Source organism: Styela clava, chromosome 1 (genome assembly GCF_964204865.1).
Source record: "Styela clava chromosome 1, kaStyClav1.hap1.2, whole genome shotgun sequence".
NCBI lineage: Eukaryota > Metazoa > Chordata > Ascidiacea > Stolidobranchia > Styelidae > Styela > Styela clava.
The window spans coordinates 26,040,710-26,065,501 of NC_135250.1; the positions used below are offsets into that span (position 1 = coordinate 26,040,710).

At 36.2% G+C, this 24,792-nt stretch overlaps 1 protein-coding gene across 1 annotated transcript; it reads right to left on the reverse strand.

Moving 5' to 3' along the window:
• Positions 1–6,168: 6,168 nt before the first annotated feature.
• On the reverse strand, positions 6,169–24,728 carry LOC120335145 (peptidylprolyl isomerase domain and WD repeat-containing protein 1-like). Its single transcript, XM_039402639.2, has 13 exons — positions 24,592–24,728; positions 14,625–14,809; positions 13,447–13,639; positions 12,506–12,637; positions 12,107–12,211; positions 11,602–11,729; positions 10,870–11,087; positions 10,407–10,499; positions 9,689–9,789; positions 8,968–9,157; positions 8,374–8,487; positions 7,567–7,713; positions 6,169–6,499 (listed from the first exon to the last, which is right to left on the reverse strand). The coding sequence occupies exons 2-13, from the start codon at positions 14,788–14,790 to the stop codon at positions 6,173–6,175; spliced, it is 1,914 nt and encodes a 637-aa protein (XP_039258573.2). The 5' UTR covers positions 14,791–14,809; positions 24,592–24,728; the 3' UTR covers positions 6,169–6,172.
• Positions 24,729–24,792: the final 64 nt, after the last annotated feature.

Consider the following 24,792-nt stretch of genomic DNA (forward strand, 5'->3'; position numbering starts at 1 on the left):
GTTGTACAATGACGCCGAAACCATAATGCAGCGTCATTTGGTAAATAAACACAGCTTGGAGCTGAGCAGTTTGGCATTTCGTTCGGGCTAAGCGTTAGGAATACGCTCGCCACCGCACCTCTAATTACTCTTCATGGGTTCGCAGGTTCGAATCCCATGCAGGGGTGGTTATGTGCGAGAGGATTGCTGGACTCCTCGCCGTCGTTGGGTGGTTCACGTAACCGCTGGTCGTTTACGGCTCCCTCCACAACCAAGTCCATGCTTCCGAAAACAAACAATATAACTAATCCCATACCCGACTTGGAATGGTAACCGGACGAGAGGCCGTGGTTCGCCATATGAATAAGCCGTCTTATCGACTTTCCTCTCCCCCGGGATAAATATGTAAATCCTAATCCTATGAGGTTTTCACGAACGCAATTGCCAAAATTTTTCTATCGAAATATTAGTGAAAATATAGCGGGTGTTTCAACAGGCGGTATGATTACTTTAAACGCAGAACATCATGCATGGTAACAATTTGAAACGAGACTGACAACAACAGCAACAACAATTATTCATTTTGCCACATCGTGTTTAAGTAAAATTGCCGTTTGGTCCCATCGTAATTTGAATAGCGTCCTCAGCTGAGGGCAAGTTAAGCCGTGAAAAATGGGAGCGAATAAATTGTTTGTACGGGCCACAAACAATATTTAATCCATATCCCAGGATACATATTTTATTATCCTCAGAGTTATACAACGAAATAATTGTGTTAAGTGCGTGTAATCCTATATGCTTTTATTTGTATTCTCTTTTGTGCACGGCATTTATAAAATTTCGTCGTATTGTTCATATTGAGGTGTTGCTTCAAAGTGAATCGCGTCGAAACAATACTGGTCTACTCTATTGAGCCGTGACAAATGGGGACGAAAAAATTGTTTGTACGGGCCACGAATAACATTTATCCATGTCCCAGAATACATATTTTATTACCCTCAGAGTTTAGGTGCCTGTAACCCTATATGCTCATATTTGTATTCTCTTTTGTAAACGGTTTTTATCAAATTTCGTCTTATTGTTCAGATTGAGGTGTTGCTTCAAAGTGAATCACGCCAAAACAATACTCGTCTACTCTGAGACTAACGTCTTTTAATTCTTAATAGACATTTCTGAGCAAGATTTGACCTCTCTGTCTTCACAAACTTTTTCACAAAGTATACTGAGAATCTGTTTTCAGTATCACAAAGTTGCGCATACTCACTCATATGCACAGGTTAAGAATGCATATGCACATTTAAGAATCGCGGAATTAAATAAATATTGAAAACGGTTAATATTTCACACCCACTGGTCAGGATTTGGTCGGCGGCTATTGCTACAATAGAATGAAAAATACACGGTTACGTGACATTTTTGACCATTGCGTAAAATAGAAAATTCCAGTTATAGACAATAAAGCATGGATGGCGAACCTTATTCAATAGATGAGTCAAAAAAAATACTATGTGGAAAAAAGACTAGATTTTCAATCAACGAAAAACTTGGTTTTATTTTAAGATGGTATTTACACATGAGTTTACACATATAGTTGAGGCGATTTCTGATACTCGATTTAATAAATTCATACGCGGAAACATGGAATCGCATGTATATTAATATTCGAAAAACGTTTATAATGCTACGCAAACGCTCTGAGAATATAGTTTTCGATCGGCTTCAGTATCGATAAAACTTAAAACTAGCACCATACTGTTCCATCGTTATGCATGCAATAACAGAATAAACTGTAAGGTTCTCGCCTAACTTCAAATATATTATACCGCCCTCTTTTATTCAAGCACTTCTGAAAATGAGCCACTGTAAAAAAACAAGTCGCGAGTAATGGCAGTTTATTATCAACGAAAATACATTTTAGCGAAGATTTGGGATTTGGCGGGCCAAAGAAAAATATGGTATGTCACAAACGCGGGTCATTGGTTCTTCATTCCCATTAATGGGTGAGATATTTCAGCGACAACAGGAAATCCCACGAGTTTCAGAAACTTTGTATGATATAAAGATTTGACTGTAATACCTTTTGTCAAGTTTAATCCACCGATATGGCGACTGGTAACCTGTGGCAAATACTTGGCAAAAGATAATTTCAAATTCAGAAATGTTGCAATGATAGCAAATAGCATTTAACTAATTCTAAATCAGTGATGAGCTGCAGGTTACCAACATATGATTGAAAAGCTCATCGCAAATGCGACTTGAATAATGATTGAGTAATATTTTCAATATGGCGTACTTTCACAATCAATTGGGTAGGTAATGTAGAACCGCAAAGATTTCAGTCCTTTCAAAAACAACGTTATCAATTACTGCTTATTCAAGGTCTTGTTCGGAGCAAAAGACACGAACAAGCGTCTTATAAACAAACTACAATTATAAATTAAATTGTGGGTAAGTAACAGAAAAAGTTTGAAATTGGAATTTTTAACAGGTGTTCACAACACGTACCACGCGTTTTTTCTTGACTGAGAAGACATATAAAGAAAATCCGACATTTTATTGCCAAAAAACTAAGAACTGTAGTGGGAGATATGTGTGTTTGTCTTCCGTCAATCTCTAACACAATAGAAGATGCGCCTCGAAGTAAGCCCACATATCATATTAAAATGTCATACATAGGACTTGCAAGCTACTTACAGACAATCTTAGATAATCACCTTTTATTTACTCATTATTGCCCTAGATTTGAATTTGATAGATCTTTCGGGTCTTTTTTAGAAATCCCCCATCCCTAGGATAGAAAAATGTTACACGGTTCAAAAAGGATTGAAAATCCCAGAGTCCTAACTTATTTACTGAAATCACATGCGCATTTCACCTATAACTGTATGTTTCTGTGCCCTTTCCACGATATGGTACCAGGTATTTTCGTTCAAAAAAGTAAAAGATCTCAGTTCTTCAAAATATGGTAGTAGCAGTGGTTATTGTAAAGAAACTTGTGCGGGGTGAAGATGGCACAAGAAATAGTTCGAATTCCTGGCATCTAAACTTGGTCCTAAACCATATGCCAAAACTAAACTTGCACGTATGTTTCCGTGTCATAGGGGAAGGTTGGGACACTTTTTTTCTTTTGCATATTTCGAGCCGTTAATTCTGCATATTCACCTAAGTTTGCGGGACTAATGCATAGAGGGGTAAATGTAGTTTTTATTCAGCGACTAAGAAATTTTCTTGCGACACACATTTTACTACCAAAATGCTTTGAAAAACGTCTGTCAAGTGTCCCACTGTACCCCACTTGTGGGGCACATTCGGACAGACCCTGGGGCACAATGGGTCATTCTGTCGAAATTCAACGAAGTATTCCCTTAAAAATAAGCAATTAATCAGCATAATCGTCTAAAGAACAGGGAGACTTCAAATTTGCAGATTTAATATTTTTAAAATCAATGTTTAACTGAAATACTTCAGATATTTTAACAAAAAAATTCGCAAACAAATTTGATTATTTCCTTCCTCGAATCTAAATCTGGAAATATTATTGATTCTCGAATATATTCCATATTGGGCCATGGGTCGAGAGAAACCATAATATTACACAAAATATACCGCATCTCTAGGTCTCTAGGCAGTTATTGTATTAAACACTGTCGAATTGTGCCCTGTAGGGCATGTCCCACTGAACCCCGGTCCATTGTTCCCCATAGGAAACAAATATTTTCAGACCATCCCACGGCGAAATTCGGAAGGGACATCCACTCGACAACGTTATGAATATTTTACAATGCACTATAGCTGAAAAATATCTGACGGTGGTTTGTCATGTTGGAAAGGCTAAAGTAGAAAAAAGAAAAAACTGGGATGATGAAATTTTAGTTTCAACCTCCCAAAACCACTTTCACCCCATAGCTTGCGCCGCTCTACCCGTCCGTCCATGTCCCAGCGTGCCCAACCTTCCCCTACCCCAACGTGTCACAAATAATCTTTCTTAGCTTTGCTATAGGAATTAATATCAAACTGCTAATTCTACTTCTTTGTTTTAACTCTCAATCCAAAGCTCTGAGTCAGACCAATCTCGGCTTGAAGTTCCGCTTTGCTAGAATAGAAGATAGATTCTTACGAAGTTCTGTCGCCTCCCGGTGATTATTAATTTTGCTAAGTCGCCCATGTTGCGGCCCGAGTTTGTTCAATTGATAATAATACAGATGATGGTCATTTTGGACAGAAATGAATATTCAGATAGTTTTGTTATTATCTTGTGGTTTTTGTTTTAAAAAATTACTTTAGAATTTCCAAGACTGTGTTTTTCGCTAGAAGGCTACTACTTTTATTGCCGTGATGTATGGACTTGATATTGGGGTGCCGTAGCCTTACGAATCGCCGCCATCTTGTTTTACTCTTTCTGCCAATGGTCGAGGTAAATTTCTCAATTTTTTTTTCATTGAAGCCATATTTTTTCAACACAACTCTGACATATGACTCTTTTCTGTATTGATTTATTGATGAAAACGTGTTTTTTTATTGTCAATGATGTATTCTTTGTTTTCAATAATTTAGGTGTCTGGAGGACCTAAAATAATAAGAAAGTTACATACAATTTCATACCTTCCAAGTATTCGAGATTCGACTCGAAAAAAACGTTCGATTCGATTCTGAAATCATCAGGTATTCGAAAATGCCCAGCCCTAGCCGTAACCAGCCAGCGGTTTCGCCCCCATAATCATCTGCGTAACCGTAGGACGGTTTAGCACACCAAAGGAACGTGCACTTGTTCCCAGTCGCTCGAGCACTTTCCCAAGTCTTTGCCGCGAATATTTCAGTAGCGATACCGATAGTCCCGGATCATTTGCCAACAGGTACGGAGCCAAGTAAAATTTAATTTTTCATGTTTGTAAAAAAACAATCATATATATACTATATTCAAAAACTAAATAATCGCGCAGTTTTACTGTGGAAGGGCGAAGCTGGTTTTAATAGCTAATTTTAAATACAGGGAATTTTATTAAAGGAACAAATATTATTACTGTAATTCATCAGAACCTAGGGGGACGAGGGCCTCCCATTGAATTATTCGAGGCATAATTGCTTTTGTCCTTAATAATATTTTGCGGGATTCTGATGTGCTAGCCACCCACATGTTAACAATGAAAAGTGTTGAACGATGTGCAGTGATGAAGAAAATCAGGCACAGTAAATCAAGCAGAGTTCAGTTGACACTGTACGCCCATGTGATAAAGACATTTTATCATTACCGGAACATGGGATTGGTAACTTCGATTGTACAGATGCATGTTATAACGATATGGAGTTTACAGACCTTTCGACCCACATCTTGGGTCATGGTTTTCAATCAACCTGGGAGTTATCTAAATTCAATAATATACAATAAATGTTGATTTATAGGCATTGGGCACAGTTAGAGTTGTACCCAGTGGTGGGAGACAATGAACGGGTTCTCTTTAGTACTGAATTCACCCACAACCGGTTCCTCATTTATATGTATGTCAACACATAAGCCTAACACTAACTTTAGAAACACCAAATATGAAGCTAGTCGTCAACTGCCATGCACATTACCCATTTGTTGCGCTAATCTATTCCCTTAATCCCACCACTAGTTGCGCCGGTGCCAACAGGTTACGATATATGTCGCTTTTGTGGTTAATATCAAAGTGACTATAACCAGTAGTGGGATTCTATTATTTTTGTCAGCCGGTTCCATCACAAAATTCATATTTTTCACCCGGTTCTGTTGCCAAGTCAGTGAGAGTAACCAGTAATGCTAACCGGTTTGCTTATCTCATACAATTCCGTGAGACGATTCTATAGAACCGGTGCGAACCGGCTGAATCCAACCACTGACTATAACCATGAGTCACTTTGGTTAATATGCTCAAACAATGTCACCTTGTGGTTCGAAATGTGTGTATAACGGTACCATATGTATAGGTAGATAGGTTTCTGCGTCATTTTAAAATGAATGATGACATTTATCCAAGGAGTATTTATTGCTAAGTAAAAAAGAATGTATTTTCCCAACCCAACGCGTTTCGATGATGATATCTGAAGGATATTCTGGCAGTAGAGATATATCCCGACAACTTAGAACTAATTTTCCATGTGAATCCAGCTTCGCCATATCATTTTCCCGCATAAGGGTTTGCCCAATGGCTCATGTAATTTATATAGGAAAGTATCACTTGACACTAACATTTACTATTGAAATATCATCGTACGGCTTATCAGTTTTCGGGTGAGTTTTAGCCAAAGATATATTTTGTATGACGTCCATTCCTTTTACAACTCGTCCAAATACGGTATGTTTATTGTCCAACCACGGTGTAGGCACAACAGTAACAAAAAATTGAGATCCGTTTGTATTTGGGCCGGCATTGGCCATACTAAGTGTGTACGGCCTATCGTGCCTTAATGAAGGATGGAATTCATCTTCAAATTCTCCGCCCCAAATGCTTTCTCCACCAGTTCCACTTCCAAGAGGATCGCCAGTCTGTATCATGAAGCCCTAAAAACAAAAATATTATTTAATATGCTGAGCCTGGCAGTAAAGGATTTCATAATTATCCTAATTAGAAGGAAAGTTAATAAAGTTGACTTAATCAATGAGGGAATACAGCATATAGATGTGTGATTACTTATCGATCTTAAGATCGGTGTGTATGTTGATAGGTATTTGTCTGTCTGTTAGATGCACGCGATATCTCACGAAAGTGAGGTTGAATCTTTTCCAAATGTTGCATGTGTGTTTAAAATATCCTGGATCAGAAGCCTATTGATTTTGAATGAATTAGGTCGTATAATTAGCGAGGTATTAATTACTTAGTGATGGCACACGCGGTGTCACTATAGAGTCGAACGAATCGAAACCACAGTTTCTGTTTTGAGGGATCCCCTAACTTTCGATTGATAAGTCTTCGGTCTCTGACCGATATCCTCGTTTTAAATTTCAATATTTATCGGGGGGAGAGGAAAGCCAATGCTTCAGTTTATTTATATGGAGAGCTACGCCTCTTGCAAAGTTACCATCCAATGTCAAATGATATAGGATAGGATTTTCATATTTATAACAGGGAGGGAAAGTTGATTTTACAGCAAAATGATATAGCGAACCATTAATTCTTTTCCAATGACCAGTCCATGTCGGTGGTGGAAGAAGCTGTAACCAACCAGTGGATAGATAGATCTCGGATTAGTGATTCCCATTTAAAAAATGTTTCCTATTTAGTGATGTCGAAAACGTATCAAGCAAAAGGCAACAAAAAGTGCCACATTAAAAGTCATTTGTAAATCTTTTCTTTGGGTAAGATGAGTTCAGTCTTCGTGCACTGCTTAAATTTTTAAATTTCAACTTCTGATATGTGGGGAAAAAACTGTGATTCATCAAACACCAGTTTTCAAGTTTTTAAAAGTATGTGCTGCCCGCCAAGACCTGCAACTCTTAATTTTGGCCCACGAGCGACAAAAGGTTGCAGACTCCTGCTGTAGACAATTGAACTGCCCATATAGACAGCGGTGTAAGGTCCATATGGACAGCACACTTTCTTATACAATTGCAACATAAACAATACATACCTTTATAACTCTATGAAATATGTGGCCATTATAATATCCATCTCTAGAGTGAACGCAAAAATTCTCGACAGTTTTCGGGCATTCATTCATAAATAATTTGATGTGTACATCTCCTACTGTGGTATGTATGATTGCTTTGTCAGAAACCTTGAATATAAAATAATGTCTATTTTTAAACCAAGAATATATTACAATTACGACTGTGCAGCACAAGGCATGTTTTCGATAAGAGTCCAAGTTATGTTTTCGTTCGAACTCCCCACAATTGGGAGTCGGGAGACAATATTCAGAAATACCGTATTTGCTCGTTTTTTAGCCCAGGTCCTTATTTTTTTCAACCAACTCACTAACCGGGCCCTTATTCAAACCGGCCCCTATTCAAGCACGGGCGCTTGTTATTTTTGATCGTTACATAATTAATATATTGGTATTTCCAGTTTTCAAGTATGATTTAAACGAGAATAACGAAAATTTTGACTTTTTCTACGCACCGCAGGTACAAAAAGTCAGATTTACAGACTTTCAATAGTGATTCAATTTTTCTATAAAAACTCAGAAAACATCAAGTATACAAAGCAGTTTTAACTGTGTACTGAAGATAGGAAGATACGGCAAGTTTTTTTTCTTCAGGCATCTATTTAACATCTACATGTAGGCCTTGCAATCCCCCTACCCAAATTGTAGCCCCATAAATCTGAATTCGGGCCTTAATATAGTAGCCGCATGCAATTCATCTCTTAATTAATGCATCGTCAACTCATTTTCCCTTTCTGTTTACCTTAAGATGAACCTATGTAATCCACTTACTCTTTTCTCTATAACTTGCATGGATGCTAGGACTTCCTCCTTTGATGGTTTCTCATTAAAAACATCTCTATCGCCATCTGTTGATTGAATTTCATCAGGTGCACGTTTTGTAAACTAAAAACGAGAGAGGAATTCCTCCCCAATAAGAAAGTTAATTGATTTAGGTAAGAAATTTTAATTAGTACTGCGTACATTTTACAGTTGTAATGCGATATATCAGCTGTCCGTAGAGTCCTAAATTTTTTTTTATAAATGCAAAGGGAATTTATCGATACCATATATTGTTTTGGCCTTCACGGATGTATTAAATGGAGTAAAAATACTTAAACAATTACTGATTAAAAACAAACCAACCTGGTTAAGATGAATCGAGAACCAACTTCATAACAAAATTGAAATTGTAAAGGGATATTATGGACACCTGTATATTTATGCATGCAATATGACCTATTCAAACAGAAGCCAATTGCAAGTCTTACTAGCTATTTATTACAGATTGAACAACAAACTGAAACAGCGCTTTTACGTTCCATAGCGCCGTAAAAAAATATCGAAATTTCGTATCGAGTTCCTCATTCAGTTTTACTTTCTTACCATGTAAAATCTATTTTTCTTATATGCTGTACAAAACAAGGTTGGATCGTTTTCTGGTTCTTGAAGGCCAGGATTATCGGATAATTTCATGTCAACAGTTATCGCGGATTGTCGCTTCTTTGGTGCTCCTTGGTATAAGGAAATATGGAGAATCCTGATGTTTTCAGACTTTCCAATGAATCTGACACATCTGGAATGTTGTTTGGTGTTTGAAAGATTTCAATTTAGAAATAACAATATTACCTGTGATTGGATGACATTTTTCTATGTTATCAAATAAAGAGCAAGCATCTTGCTTTTTTCTCATCAGACCTCTAATCACGGCCCCATGTTGCCCACGGGCCAAATGCGGCACGCAAGGAAAAATTCGTTCAGCTCGCGGAGAAGTGCCAATTTTAAATAGATGTTCGTCCCGCGAAACGAGTTTTTAATTTAGTTTAATCTGGTACGTTTGAGTATTTCCGATCCCTTTGTGTCGCAATTCGCAAAGGCTATACCAGAGTCCAATTTATTATGATCTATGCCTATGATGTTACTGCTGGCTTGTGCAAAAGGAACAAGGCATGTCATAAGATCAATAACCAAAATTGTTGTGCCTGCAACTACTAGGAAGTCTATGTTAAATAACGTTGCGGCCTGCGGTTTCACCCAGCTTTTCGTATCTGGCCCTCGTGTATTAATGGTTGCACACCCCTGACAATAGTACATACATCGTAAATACCTGTTTGTATGTAGATTAATCAGCTTCACGCCAAACATTGTACCATACATCAAAAAATTGCTTGTTTCATCAAAAATTAGGTTACTCAGTCCAAAACTGTCCTGTAAATATAAAAAAAATTAGTATCATCCTCAACAACGCTAAAGCCACAAAAGAGCTGTGGCCAAGGAGTGACTATTGATGATCATAAAAGTAATAAAAGGCAAGTTATAACTAATAAAATATATTGGGACAATTCCATATGTACGATGTATACTGAATTTCCAAATTTATAATTAAAGATTAAACACACAATTTTCTGGCAAAGGAAGTCGTCAAAGACAGCAATCTTACCAAAAAAAACAAAATAAGCCAGCAAGCCGGCGCTCCAGAAGTGTGTAATACGGAGGTAACTAATTTTGTTCGCATACTTTACATCAAGTTGTGTAAAGGGATTGAAACCTATGGGCAGAAGGTATATTCAATTGGCTAACACAGACAGTGTGAAAATGATGTGGACTAAAATGAGGAAAGTCGGAATAAATATATGGCCTAACCCTAACCTGGTACACACACTACGGGAGTACCTACAATTTCACAGCAAAACGAAGCTGTGCAGAACCAAAACCAGTAATCGTATTAATAAAAACATAAGAAGCCCGACTCCACAATATTGCCAGCAAATCCTGCATTATTTCCTTCTCAAACTCGGGGAATTCAAACTTATTAACAAACTTACTGGCAATTTTTCAAGTTCTCTTTCCACAGCTATCCTTCTACCAAACTCCATATTCGCAAGTTGTGCTTTTGATTGTTGCATTTCAACAAATGTCTGTAAAGTAAAGTAACATGTCTAACAGTTATCACATTGAAACTAATTGTAATGAAATTATAGGTTAATGATGTTGGGCTCAAATAACTTCGCTGGAACAGAACTAACAAAAACATTTTAAGCTTTTTGACTAAGTAGAGAAAATACGGCTGCTTTGTCATTTTTTCCTTAGTAATTTAGCGGAAAACTCATTACATTATGATTTTGAAATGAAACAATCGAATGATGTATCCAAAGTCAAGAAGCAGCTGCGGTCCAAATGTAATACTCGAAAGGTACTCGGATTTGGACGGCGGTCCGCCAGTTGAGTGACCCTGATATCACATAATTATTTAATTTACAATCCGTAAAAAAACAAAAATACACTTACATTTAAAGATTCATTGAAAACACGAGAGAGTTTAGCCGACAGAAAATGAAAAACGTAAGCCTTTCTATTCGCTGTCAAGCAAGCAAAGAATGCTCCATTTGGAGATGTAGCTATTGAGTGAGCGTAAGTTTTGTTCTTGGCAAGCTCATATAAATCTGTATCAGTTTTGAACTTGAATTTAACGACTCCAGATGGGAATTTGAAGTCTTTTTCTTGACCTAAACAAAGATAAAAATCTTTTTTTTTTTCAAAATGAAATGCTAGTTAATTGATGAAGCAAGAATAAAATTCATTCAATTTGAATATTGTAATTTTGGCAACTAGCACTTTTCCAGTTGGCTGAGCATGACCTCTGACTTGTGATGTCATCAGTAACACAGAGTCCCAATCAAAAACAAGTAGAATTCGTTAATTTCAATAATCTGTTAATTTGACATGATAAAAATATCCAAAACTTCATTCAATATCTAGTAGTTTTATACATGGCACTAGTTTGCACCTTTCTCTCCAAACAAAACCCTGTGCAAGCATCAGATATATCACAATATATTGGGAAGCTAATATTTTTAGAACTGGAATCTCTCCAGTTCGGCATTGCCTGCTCAATCTATTATACTTTGGGTGGGGTGACAGAAGTAGGATTTGACACTGTGATGTGTAACATGCAATGCTCACACAGTCAAATGTTTTTAACCGTTACGCCATCCATGTTATTTAAAAAAAAAATCTTACCAAACCAATATTCCAGCATTCCTTGTCTGTCACAAGATATCGCGATTCTATTTATCGGATCGTATTTGATAGCTGTGACTGGTTTTCCGTGTAGTTTGTCTAAGACGTGGAGTGGTTCATGCGTTCCCCTTGAATAAAATATGAAATGTAAAATGTGCCGAAGACTTAATTTTCCATTAAGATTAGCTACAATTATGCATCTCCTCTATACAAGTGTCTAGCGATGAGTTTATGTTTTAAAAAAATAATCCCGATTCGGCACTGCATACTAAATTTTATCCCATCTCTGGCAGAAATAGAGCTTGAACTTAGCAATTTGTGACGCCAACATGACTATGACGCGACGCTAGAATTGTAATATATGTATAAATACACACGACTAGCACTCTAGCTCTGCTACACACAAGTACTGTAAACAATACAATTCCGCAGAATTTCTCCCTGATTGGGAAGCGCTAGTCTATGCTCGTCTGCTAATAAATTTCAAAATATCCACCCCACTGACCTTCCATCGTATATTCTGATTATTCCCGAATCCTTTTCAGCAACTGCAACCGCTGGAAGATGAGATCCTGGGGACATAATCCACTCACATACACTTGGTGTATACCTTGAAAAAGGTGAAAATATGTCGAATAAAACATATATCCTTCAGCTCGCAAGAACGCATAGAATTGTGTCTAAATTTACAGCTTCTTAGGGAATACACGTGACCTCGCTTAGAGCAAATTCCTTAAAAAAATTTATATTAGGAAAAAGATTATGTGCAAACAAGAAGATTGTTTTATTTTGTTGGATTCACAGTATTGGGATATATTTAATTGCAAATTGAATAGTAATTTATCCTTTTGCAAGACCCAGCAGAAACTTGTTCAGAATGCGATAAAGAAATAACAATTCCTACCCAAGTTTGATCATATTTATCATATCAAAATTTATGACATCAAAAACTTTCATAGCTTGATCTTCTGCTACCGTACACATCAATTCTCCACCGCAGTTCACAGCCATGCATGTTATTGCTTTTAGATGCGCCCTATAGAAATAATAAAAATGATGAAATAGAAAACTTAAGCCAGAGAATGCACAGGATAAAAACAAATGTGCAGTATCCACGGATAAATTCTGAACACAATATAATATAAATAGTACAGTAACTTGTAGGACAGTTGGGGCTAATAGGCAGAGCAACAGCCAGAGGGTACATGATGTAACAGCACTACAGCAGTAATGGTGAAGTATACATAATTGTTTATGCAAGGGAGTTTACATGATGAAACAACACAACAATACAGGCAACACTTAGGTACTTACAATGGATATATACAAATTTAAAAAAAAATGTTTGAAGTTCATATTCATGAAGAACCCTTGAGTGACTGATACCATAATGGTTCCCAAAGCGCGGTATACGCTGAAATACTCGGCCGTAATCGTGGCGACTGTTTCATAAGGTATGGAAAATTTTCAATTTTGAACCCCCCCTCCCTTTCGAAAATCCTGACTGCGTGCCTGGCTGATTTTTCTCATTCCCTTGGCCGAAAGCCTAACCCTAACCTGGTACACACACTACAGGAGTACCCATTTTCTTATATGGTATGAATTGTCCCATTTCGGAAAAATAATGGTAAAAAGAGAAGAATATGTTTGAATATGATAATTCAATCATTTCCTGCATTCAAATGAAGGCGCTAAATTAAATTTTATATACCATCTTTAACTTAAGTTGGCTGTTTTTTTTCTTTGCTTTATTAAGACTGATAACAGAGTATAATTATTAAAACAGTTTATTCTTCCATATCATATTTGGATAATAGAGTAACGAAACACAAAAATTTACCTGACCTGAAATGTTTCACAAATTCAATTCCTATGTCCTTTTTCTTCCAAAATTTGACATGTCCATCGATACTCGTTGTTATTATGAAATCTGATTTTGCAACTGCAACATGGGTCAAGGCATCTCGATGCATATAACTTCGCTCGTATCTGTCCGTACTCGGTAAATTGTGAAGAAATACTTGTTCATATTCCAGTACTGTGAAAATGATTTAAATTGCAGGAATTATAATTTTATAGTTGTACAGCAAGTACAGTGGTTTAACAAGGATACAATATGATTTTCATTTTATCCCGGCAGCCCGGGGAAAAGGAAAGGTGATAAGACGTCTCAATAATATGGCAAGGAGTATCTATACTGTGAGATCTGTACTTTTGGGGTCTCGTATAGTTTCGTACCTAACGTACTTCTAGTGGGCGTAGCACAACATATTACGTCAGTAACGTCACTGTGGCGTTTCACTGAAATTATTTTTGGATGGCGTAGTCAGGTGGTTGTTAGGATTGACACGTGAAAAAATGTTATGCTACGACCACTAGAAGTACGGGGTCTCGGGTAAACTTCCTACCTAATGTACTTCTAGTGAACATAGCATAACAATTTTTTGATATGTCAATCCTAACCCAGATCTGACTACGCCATCCAAAAATTACGTCACTACAACATCACAATCACGTCATAGAGCTTGCCAAATATACGTACAATCGCCCGAAATTGCATTGGCTCCGGCGATAAAGAACTGCCTGACGTTATCGATCTCTCTCCTATTGGAATCGTTGCGACGAGAAAAATAACTGTTCGATTTCGGGTGTTCGTTTGTGCGTCTTGGATGGCAGTTTGTATAGTTTGAAGGGCTCTATTACATCACTGTGACGTCGTAATGATGTAATTTTCTGATGGTGTAGTCAGGTGTGGTTAGGATTGATACGTGAAAAAATTGTTATGCTACGCCCACTAGAATTATGTTAGGTACCGGTACAAAACTACACAAGTCCCTACTCTTGTGCCTAAATTCTGTGGATGCGAACAGATTAAAATCCCATACATCTGTACATTGCTGAATTGGGAAACATTTATTTGCAGAAATCTTTTTAACATAAATAGTAGGTAGTAGAATTATTGTCATACTTATCCTATGAGTTCTAGAGTTACAAAAATTGTCATTCTATTTTAAGTGTTTTACCTTTTCTCTTTTTCGTTTTCACTGCTTCAGATGGCAAAGGACCAACCCATTCGTCATTTTCCGGTTCTTCTATTTTCCTTTTATTACTGTCTTGTAGTTCTTCATTAGTTATTTTCTCCTTCGTATCCTCGTCACTACCTCCACTTTCGCTATTACTTGCACTCATGCTTCGATACTACATGTGACAATAACAAACCACTGTGAAGTGACTCTCACGGTGACCTTTGTGTGCAACCAAGCGAAAAGTTCAAATATCATATCAGAATCGGAGGCGGGACTAAATTTCCATACGCAATTGGGAAGCGAATGAATATATAAAAATACAGAAATAAAGTTATATACGTTATTTCTGTAAATTGGAACAATAAGTGCGTGACAGAAAAATGTAAAGTGCGAATCATCAAACAACAGCTTATAAATATGAGTTTTAAACAAAAAAAATGCAGCACGAGTAATTACTTTAAAAGTAAATATCGTAAAACATACACTTTTCAAACATTAGTCACATGTCTTTCCGCCCAAGAGGGGCGAGATTTTATTGATTGATATAAAAAAGATTCATACACTCTACACAATACAATTTGAGTCGATGGGTACAAAATTTTAAAATTATGTGTAATCCATTGCTGAAAAAAGCCTATTTCGCCTATATCGTCATAGGTGAAAAATCGTAAATTTATGCACTTTTCAAACATTACTCACATGTCTTTCCGCCCAAGAGGGGCGAGATTTTATTGATTGATTTTAAAAAAGTTTTACAACTCTACACATTACAATTTGAGTCGGTGGGTACAAAATTTTAAAATTATGCGTAATCCATTGCTGAAAAGTGCCTATTTCTCAAAAATCGGCATAGGTGAAAAATCGTAAATTTATGCACTTTTCAAACGTTACTCACATATCTTTCCGCCCAAGTGTCACGTGATTTTATGGATTAATATTAAAAATGTTCTTAAACTCTACACAATACATATGGAGTCGATGGGTACAAAATTTTAAAATTATGTGTAATCCATTGCTGAAAAAAGCTTATTTCGCCTATATCGTCATAGGTGGAAAATCGTAAAATTAGGCACTTTTCAAACATTACTCACATTTCTTTCCGCCCAAGAGGGGTGAGATTTTATTGATTGATATTGAAAAGATTCAATATCTCTGCACAATACAATTTAAGTCGACGGGTACAAAATTTTAAAATCATTTATTAGATATTGGAGGGTAAAATGTTCCACCTGGTAGACATATAATCCTTGCGCTCAGTACGAACGACATCGATGGCCCTTGTTCAACGTATGGAAAGCGAAACGAGAAAGACTTGAACCATTTTTGGATGCCGTGTCGCTCGTGTATCTGAGTACAAAGGGAGATACATCTTTTCGTTTATAGTTTTGCTGCTTTTTCGTTACATTTGACAACAATAGGGAACAAGAATTATCAAACTCTGTAAGCCAAGCTATTATATTCACATTGTAACTTGAAATGCTGCGTCAAATACCATCTCCATTTCATTAATAGATCAAGTTTATTTATTTATTTTAGGTTGTTTTGGTATTGGTGCTTCCCCAACCAGGCCGACATGCTCACTGCGTGCCAGAGGTCAATGATGCTATTTGTCGATTGGCAATAACTAAAAGATAGAGCATTATAAACTTAGAAGCATTAGGTCAGGGGTGGGCAATTACTTTACTGAGTGGGCCGGATTCGGATAATAGACCTGGTTACTGGGCCAGAGGATCCAAAATCAGAATGATCAAAAACGGTTATTTGTTAATACGTAGACATAACGATTATTAATGGGACGTTGTTGCAGAGGATGGCAAATTACGGCAGCTGCACGAATAAAGTTTATAGAAAAAGAAGTTTGCAAGTGTTTTGGATAGTTGACACGTACAAACTGATTTACATCTCACCGAAAGACATAGTGACAATTTAAACAGTTCATTTACAACTAATTTATTGAAACACAACTAAAAATCGACAAATTCACGCAAAATCGCTAAAACTAGGCAATGTTTACATCTATGCTCGAATATCTTTAATTGTTAGCTACGTCATCGTAAACTTTTTGCTGATTGGTCATTGTTACGGATATAACCAGGGGGAAACATCCATACGTAGGGATTACGGTATTTACTTTAGCCGAAGATCAGTAATCGATATTTTCAATGAAATGTCATTTTAAATCATCGATACTTTCAACGGAAATTTCTATTCATAAAAACCATAGTCTTGATGTCGGCACAAGTGGGCCGGATGAAACACTCGGGTGGGCCGGATCCGGCCCGCGGGCCGTAATTTGCCCACCCCTGCATTAGGTGAATACTGGGGGAACTGGGCTGGGGACGACGTCAATCTTTCCGATATGGGGCTGCAGGCGTTCGTCGTAATCCTGCAACAAAATGTTGATGCAATTTTTAAAAAAGGTTTGTTTGTCATAATTAATGACCTACATTTTATGATGTTTTTGTGCTCATATTGGCATACTTGAATAGTTGTTTGGAATATTTGGTAGGATTGTATGCTAGTATATATTCATATTTATCTCGAGGCAGATACAGAAAACTGCATAGCGGGATACGGTCTCCATATCAGATATGGGATTAGCAATTAGATAGGTCAAATATCTCATGGTTTGGTGTTGGGGATCATAGGTTGACTTCTTTCTTCAGTAGCATGAGCGCAACCGTTTTTAATATAAAATGACTTTTTCGCCGTTCAGAAATTGCAAGAAATAGATTTTTAGTTCACGCGATGTTATTGATGCATGGGCTTTCTTATCAGTCAAAGATGACAAACGAGTACACGAGAAATTATGAAACGGCTTATAGGTTTTGGTTCTTTTAATTTTCTCGACCATATAATCCGATCACCACATTCAAATACATGTCACAATTTCGAAACCTTTTTTTAAAAACTTGTTTACATACTCGCTGGAATTATGGATTTTGTGCGATGTTGACGTTGGATGGTTGGATATGATGGGTGACGTAAGGTGACTAAGAGTTATGAACGACTTTTCATCTCACCGCGGATGTGATTCCTTTTTCTGCACCTCTTCATCTTGGAAAGAATAGGAATATTGATGACATTATAGCATCCGCACACCATAACAACGGACAATGTCTTGTTACAAAACGGTTGGTGCTTCGGTTTTTGCATGGTGCAAACGTTTTAAATTAGTTTACCACCGCATCTCCGAATGCGATGGGCAGGTTCAAAGATTCAAATCCTTTGGGATAATCATATGCAAGAGGACTGCTGGTCTCTAGAAAGTGGTTCATGTAATCCCCGGTCGATTACAACTTCCTCCGACGTCAAGTCCGCGCACCGGAATTAAATACCTGGTTGGCTATTTTTATGGACTCGTAACCCTGTCCTAAGGCCGTGTCGCGCCGTATGAATAAACCATTCTATCGGCCTTCCCTCTCCCCGTAATAAATAGGACAATTCTATCCAATATGACATAATTCGAATCTTTGCATTAAAATGGTTTATTGAACTCTATATTGAAATGTGTCTCGTCAAGAAAAAAAAGGCTCTAATTGATCAGGTGCAGTATCACCATATTCTGTACCGGTATTTTCCTTATCACTTTGTTGACTATATATTTGTTTTCGGCCTATGACACGGTGCCATAATACAAGACTAATTTCCTTTTGATGCTTTTTCACGTACCCCAATAACGATGAGTGTTATCAGATTATTCCACCAACCACGTTCAACTGATGTAAGTTGAAGATGTCAAGTTTGTTCAATTAGGGAAAGATTTTTAAACCTGAAAACTAAATTTCTGGTATATGTGTTAAGTTGTTCTGATGTCTTACTAATTATCAATGTAAAACTTGTATTTACTGCTTTGTTGACGTATAAGATTAATGTTTTCAGAAAAAGAGGTAAAAATTGATACTAAACCAGAAGTGTTTAAATTCTGAACAGTAAAATGCGCAGCCAATCTTTCAAAGGGATAACGGGCAAACCACGAACATGCTGACAATCAAACCACGGGCATACTGTCCACATTTTATTGGTCTCGAGTCCGTGTAGAATTATATTAAATATTAATTAGTTAGCATATCACATATTTTTTTCAGAAGTTTAGTCAACACGAAGGATGGATGATGGCTCGTGGCCTTACTGTTGCCTGTTGGTGCCAGTAGAGAATGGAGCCTTAAGGCAGCTACATCGCTCCACTAGTCTGGGGGCTCACCCAGAAGTAACAGCACCCCCTAAACCTCCCTTACTGGCGTAACAGGTAAATTTTGTTCAGATAATTTTATCTATTTCTTTTTTAATCGGACATTTTGGATTTTCATTAGTGTAAATGCATCAAATGTGTTTTATTCATTATTAGACCATTAAACATGCTAAACGACATGCTCAGATATAAAATTATCAGTTACTGATTACATATATATATACGCAATGTATGTTTTTGAGATGTATGTATAGTGTATGTACCTTATTAATTAAATATAGCTCATTTGTATAAAATGATAAAATCTCACCCTGTTTGCGTGGATACATGGACTTCTAAATTTTTTGCATCTTAAATATGTGTATTTTAATTGCACCTTAGGCAAAACATTTTGAATTCGAAAGACTTATAACATGTATATATTGTATGTATTTTTGTATGTTTTATATTCAATAATTAAACCTGGCTTTTTCTAGTTTAATTCTCTACGATTTGGCTTCCAAATTTTGTCTGTATAATATTAGGTCTGTTTATTATGTATCAAATATGCATTTGGGACTTTGAATAAATATGAATAAATCTCAAACTTTAAGAATATTTTGTTTCCTTTGTGTACGTCGATCGAATGATATATGATATACGATTTTTCAACCATGCCGATATATGCGAAACAGGCTTTTTCAGCAATGGATTACGCATAATTTTAAAATTTTGTACCCATCGACTCAAGTTGTTTTTTGTAGACTTTTAGAACCTTATTAATATCAAATAATAAAATCTCTCCCCACTTGGGAGGAAAGCGATGTGACTAACGTTTGAAAAGTGTATATAATTACGATTTTTGACCTATGCCGATATTTGAGACATAGGCACTTTTCAGCAATGGATTTCACATAATTTTAAAGTTTTGTACCCATCGACTCAAATTGTATTGTATAGAGTGTATGAATCTTTTTTATATCAATCAATAAAATCTCGCCCCTCTTGGGCGGAAAGACATGTGAGTAATGTTTGAAAAGTGCATAAATTTACGATTTTTCACCTATGACGATATAGGCGAAATAGGCTTTTTTCAGCAATGGATTACACATAATTTTAAAATTTTGTACCCATCGACTCAAATTGTATTGTGTAGAGTGTATGAATCTTTTTTATATCAATCAATAAAATCTCGCCCCTCTTGGGCGGAAAGACATGTGAGTAATGTTTGAAAAGTGCATAAATTTACGATTTTTCACCTATGACGATATAGGCGAAATAGGCTTTTTTCAGCAATGGATTACACATAATTTTAAAATTTTGTACCCATCGACTCAAATTGTATTGTGTAGAGTGTATGAATCTTTTTTATATCAATCAATAAAATCTCGCCCCTCTTAGGCGGAAAGACATGTGAGTAATGTTTGAAAAGTGCATAAATTTACGATTTTTCACCTATGACGATATAGGCGAAATAGGCTTTTTTCAGCAATGGATTACACATAATTTTAAAATTTTGTACCCATCGACTCAAAATGTATTGTGTAGAGTGTATGAATCTTTTTTATATCAATCAATAAAATCTCGCCCCTCTTGGGCGGAAAGACATGTGAGTAATGTTTGAAAAGTGCATAAATTTACGATTTTTCACCTATGACGATATAGGCTTTTTTCAGCAATGGATTACACATAATTTTAAAATTTTGTACCCATCGACTCAAATTGTATTGTGTAGAGTGTATGAATCTTTTTTATATCAATCAATAAAATCTCGCCCCTCTTGGGCGGAAAGACATGTGAGTAATGTTTGAAAAGTGCATAAATTTACGATTTTTCACCTATGACGATATAGGCGAAATAGGCTTTTTTCAGCAATGGATTACACATAATTTTAAAATTTTGTACCCATCGACTCAAATTGTATTGTGTAGAGTGTATGAATCTTTTTTATATCAATCAATAAAATCTCGCCCCTCTTGGGCGGAAAGACATGTGAGTAATGTTTGAAAAGTGCATAAATTTACGATTTTTCACCTATGACGATATAGGCGAAATAGGCTTTTTTCAGCAATGGATTACACATAATTTTAAAATTTTGTACCCATCGACTCAAATTGTATTGTGTAGAGTGTATGAATCTTTTTTATATCAATCAATAAAATCTCGCCCCTCTTTGGCGGAAAGACATGTGAGTAATGTTTGAAAAGTGCATAAATTTACGATTTTTCACCTATGACGATATAGGCGAAATAGGCTTTTCTCAGCAATGGATTACACATAATTTTAAAATTTTGTACCCATCGACTCAAATTGTATTGTGTAGAGTGTATGAATCTTTTTTATATCAATCAATAAAATCTCGCCCCTCTTGGGCGGAAAGACATGTGAGTAATGTTTGAAAAGTGCATAAATTTACGATTTTTCACCTATGACGATATAGGCGAAATAGGCGTTTTTCAGCAATGGATTACACATAATTTTAAAATTTTGTACCCATCGACTCATATTGTATTGTGTAGAGTGTATGAATCTTTTTTATATCAATCAATAAAATCTCGCCCCTCTTGGGCGGAAAGACATGTGAGTAATGTTTGAAAAGTGCATGAATTTTCGATTTTTCACCTATGACGATATAGGCGAAATAGGCTTTTTTCAGCAATGGATTACACATAATTTTAAAATTTTGTACCCATCGACTCAAATTGTATTGTGTAGAGTGTATGAATCTTTTTTATATCAATCAATAAAATATCGCCCCTCTTGGGCGGAAAGACATGTGAGTAATGTTTGAAAAGTGCATAAATTTACGATTTTTCACCTATGACGATATAGGCGAAATAAGCTTTTTTTAGCAATGGATTACACATAATTTTAAAATTTTGTACCCATCGACTCAAACTGTATTGTGTAGAGTGTATGAATCTTTTTTATATCAATCAATAAAATCTCGCCCCTCTTGGGCGGAAAGACATGTGAGTAATGTTTGAAAAGTGCATAAATTTACGATTTTTCACCTATGGCGATATAGGCGAAATAGGCTTTTTTCAGCAATGGATTACACATAATTTTAAAATTTTGTACCCATCGACTCAAATTGTATTGTGTAGAGTGTATGAATCTTTTTTATATCAATCAATAAAATCTCGCCCCTCTTGGGCGGAAAGACATGTGAGTAATGTTTGAAAAGTGCCTAAATTTACGATTTTTCACCTATGACGATATAGGCGAAATAGGCGTTTTTCAGCAATGGATTACACATAATTTTAAAATTTTGTACCCATCGACTCAAATTGTATTGTGTAGAGTGTATGAATCTTTTTTATATCAATCAATAAAATCTCGCCCCTCTTGGGCGGAAAGACATGTGAGTAATGTTTGAAAAGTGCATAAATTTACGATTTTTCACCTATGACGATATAGGCGAAATAGGCGTTTTTCAGCAATGGATTACACATAATTTTAAAATTTTGTACCCATCGACTCATATTGTATTGTGTAGAGTGTATGAATCTTTTTTATATCAATCAATAAAATCTCGCCCCTCTTGGGCGGAAAGACATGTGAGTAATGTTTGAAAAGTGCATGAATTTTCGATTTTTCACCTATGACGATATAGGCGAAATAGGCTTTTTTCAGCAATGGATTACACATAATTTTAAAATTTTGTACCCATCGACTCAAATTGTATTGTGTAGAGTGTATGAATCTTTTTTATATCAATCAATAAAATTTCGCCCCTCTTGTGCGGAAAGACATGTGAGTAATGTTTGAAAAGTGCATAAATTTACGATTTTTCACCTATGACGATATAGGCGAAATAGGCTTTTTTCAGCAATGGATTACACATAATTTTAAAATTTTGTACCTATCGACTCAAATTGTATTGTGTAGAGTGTATGAATCTTTTTTATATCAATCAATAAAATCTCGCCCCTCTTGGGCGGAAAGACATGTGAGTAATGTTTGAAAAGTGCATAAATTTACGATTTTTCACCTATGACGATATAGGCGAAAGGGGCTTTTTTCAGCAATGGATTACACATAATTTTAAAATTTTGTACCCATCGACTCAAATTGTATTGTGTAGAGTGTATGAATCTTTTTTATATCAATCAATAAAATCCTCTTTTGACATGTGTCCTTATTTCTGTTTTATTTCAAGGGTAGAGGTTCTTATTCCGGGCGCTCGGGTTGGGCAATTGAAATGATTGATTTGACAGAAATTATATTAGAATCTTATTGATTGCTAGGCGCATTAGTGGCAACAACAACAGCTAATTATTGCCACAATAGCCAAGATCAGTTCGTTTATCCAGAAGCAAAATACAACTTAGAAGTGAGATGGAACTTATAGTTTTTAGGACTAAAGAACTCATGTAGCAAATCTTTGCTAATGAAAAGTATGATTGGACCCTGGTCGCTCTGGCATGAATACATTTTGGTTCATTACATTCGTTCTTTGTTATCTTATGATTATGTTTCCCTGTTGTCCTTATTGTGGGGTTAATATGGATGGCAGCCCTGGCTATAGGACTTAGGCCTGTAATTGTCCCGGTTTTAAAACATTTTCAAAGTCGTATATGGATACGTGGTTCTCACGTTATAGTAGAACTGGCATTATTAATGGTATATTCTCTGAGAGTAAACTCCTTTGATTACGAATCTTATTAACTGACTTGCTCAGATCTTATTTTGTTAGTCGGGTGAATACTTTTTTGATAAGATATTGTGAAAATACAGTATATTCCTTGAAATTCTTATCCCTAAGTTACCGTAAAATGTACTTGAATTTACCGCTTATCGCAGTGGTTCTTAAACGTCAATGCAAGGGCAATCTAAGAGGAGAAGGACGAATTTTCAGCTTTCCCAATGATTCAATTTAGCTTCTAAACTCTGGTATTTAAAAATAATGAAATATAAAGTTTCATTCACGGAAAGAACTGTCTTGAGCTCATTGTTACATCACAATTCTGATATGCCACTCACGTGTATTATTTTATGGCATCGGTAACCATGCACGTCGCTTGTCGTTGTGTTGACCTCGAGGAATGTCGTCTTAGTGGATTAAAATAACCAAAAATGGGTGTCTTTTTGGTAATGTAAATTGTAATAGACGATGCAATGAAAAATCTCGCTTCTCAACATTAAATTATTCAATATCTAGAGAGAAATGTGACTTCATCTCGAGGCACCATTTACCGCGAACGAATCAGTGTGTGCACATTTGATGAGTAAAAAGTTGTATATTGCGAGAGATACTTAAGTCCAGCTAGAATGTCGTGTTTGCGACAGACAGTAGACGAGGTTTCTGCTACAATTCGCGACAAGGCACCTGTGCGAGCGAGGATATTTGGCACTGAATGATATTAAAACTAAGCTCGCAATCGCCTCGATTCCCATGACAACTTGCGTATTGCGCTCAGTAAAATAAAGCTGTGTATTGAAGATATAATGAAAAGGAAATTTCAGTTTCATCAATCTCACTGAGTCAATGGACTGTTTCTAATAAATAGTTGTCTGTATTTGTACGAACATTAAAAACACATTTTGCGTTATTTAGGATTGGGTCGCGAGTATTCATAAAATTCAGATTTGGGTCGCGCTCGAAAAAGTTTAAGAACCACTGTATCGAGATGTATTTAGTTCATATCCCAAATTCGAGAGAATTTTCTCCGTGTTGAATTTAGGACTCGCCCATGTTTCACACCACCACCCTTCACTGAACACAGACGAGAGATTCATCGCACCACTTCACAGGAATAGAAGAAGGCATGTGAGTCACTTCACAGTGGTCAATAACAACACAGGCAGACAGAACAGCGCGCAGGTGGCGGCTTTAGAATAAGTGACACAACGAAATGCTTTTTATGAGTATTTTACCTAAATTTAATGCGCTGGAAATACATTTGTACTCAGTTTCATATATTTGAATAACTGCCTCCTTCATTTTCAAGAAGTTTTGAAGAATTTAAAAATATTTGCCATGCACCATTT

Bases quoted from the DNA above. Each gene is read 5' to 3' on its own strand.
- LOC120335145 (XM_039402639.2), bottom strand. From the start codon at position 14,790: ATGAGTGCAAGTAATAGCGAAAGTGGAGGTAGTGACGAGGATACGAAG. The intron at 10,500-10,869 runs GTAAGTGTATTT...TTTACTTTACAG, and splicing joins TTTTCAATGAATCTTTAAAT to ACATTTGTTGAAATGCAACA. The intron at 9,158-9,688 runs GTATTTACGATG...ACAACATTCCAG, and splicing joins ATTAATCTACATACAAACAG to ATGTGTCAGATTCATTGGAA.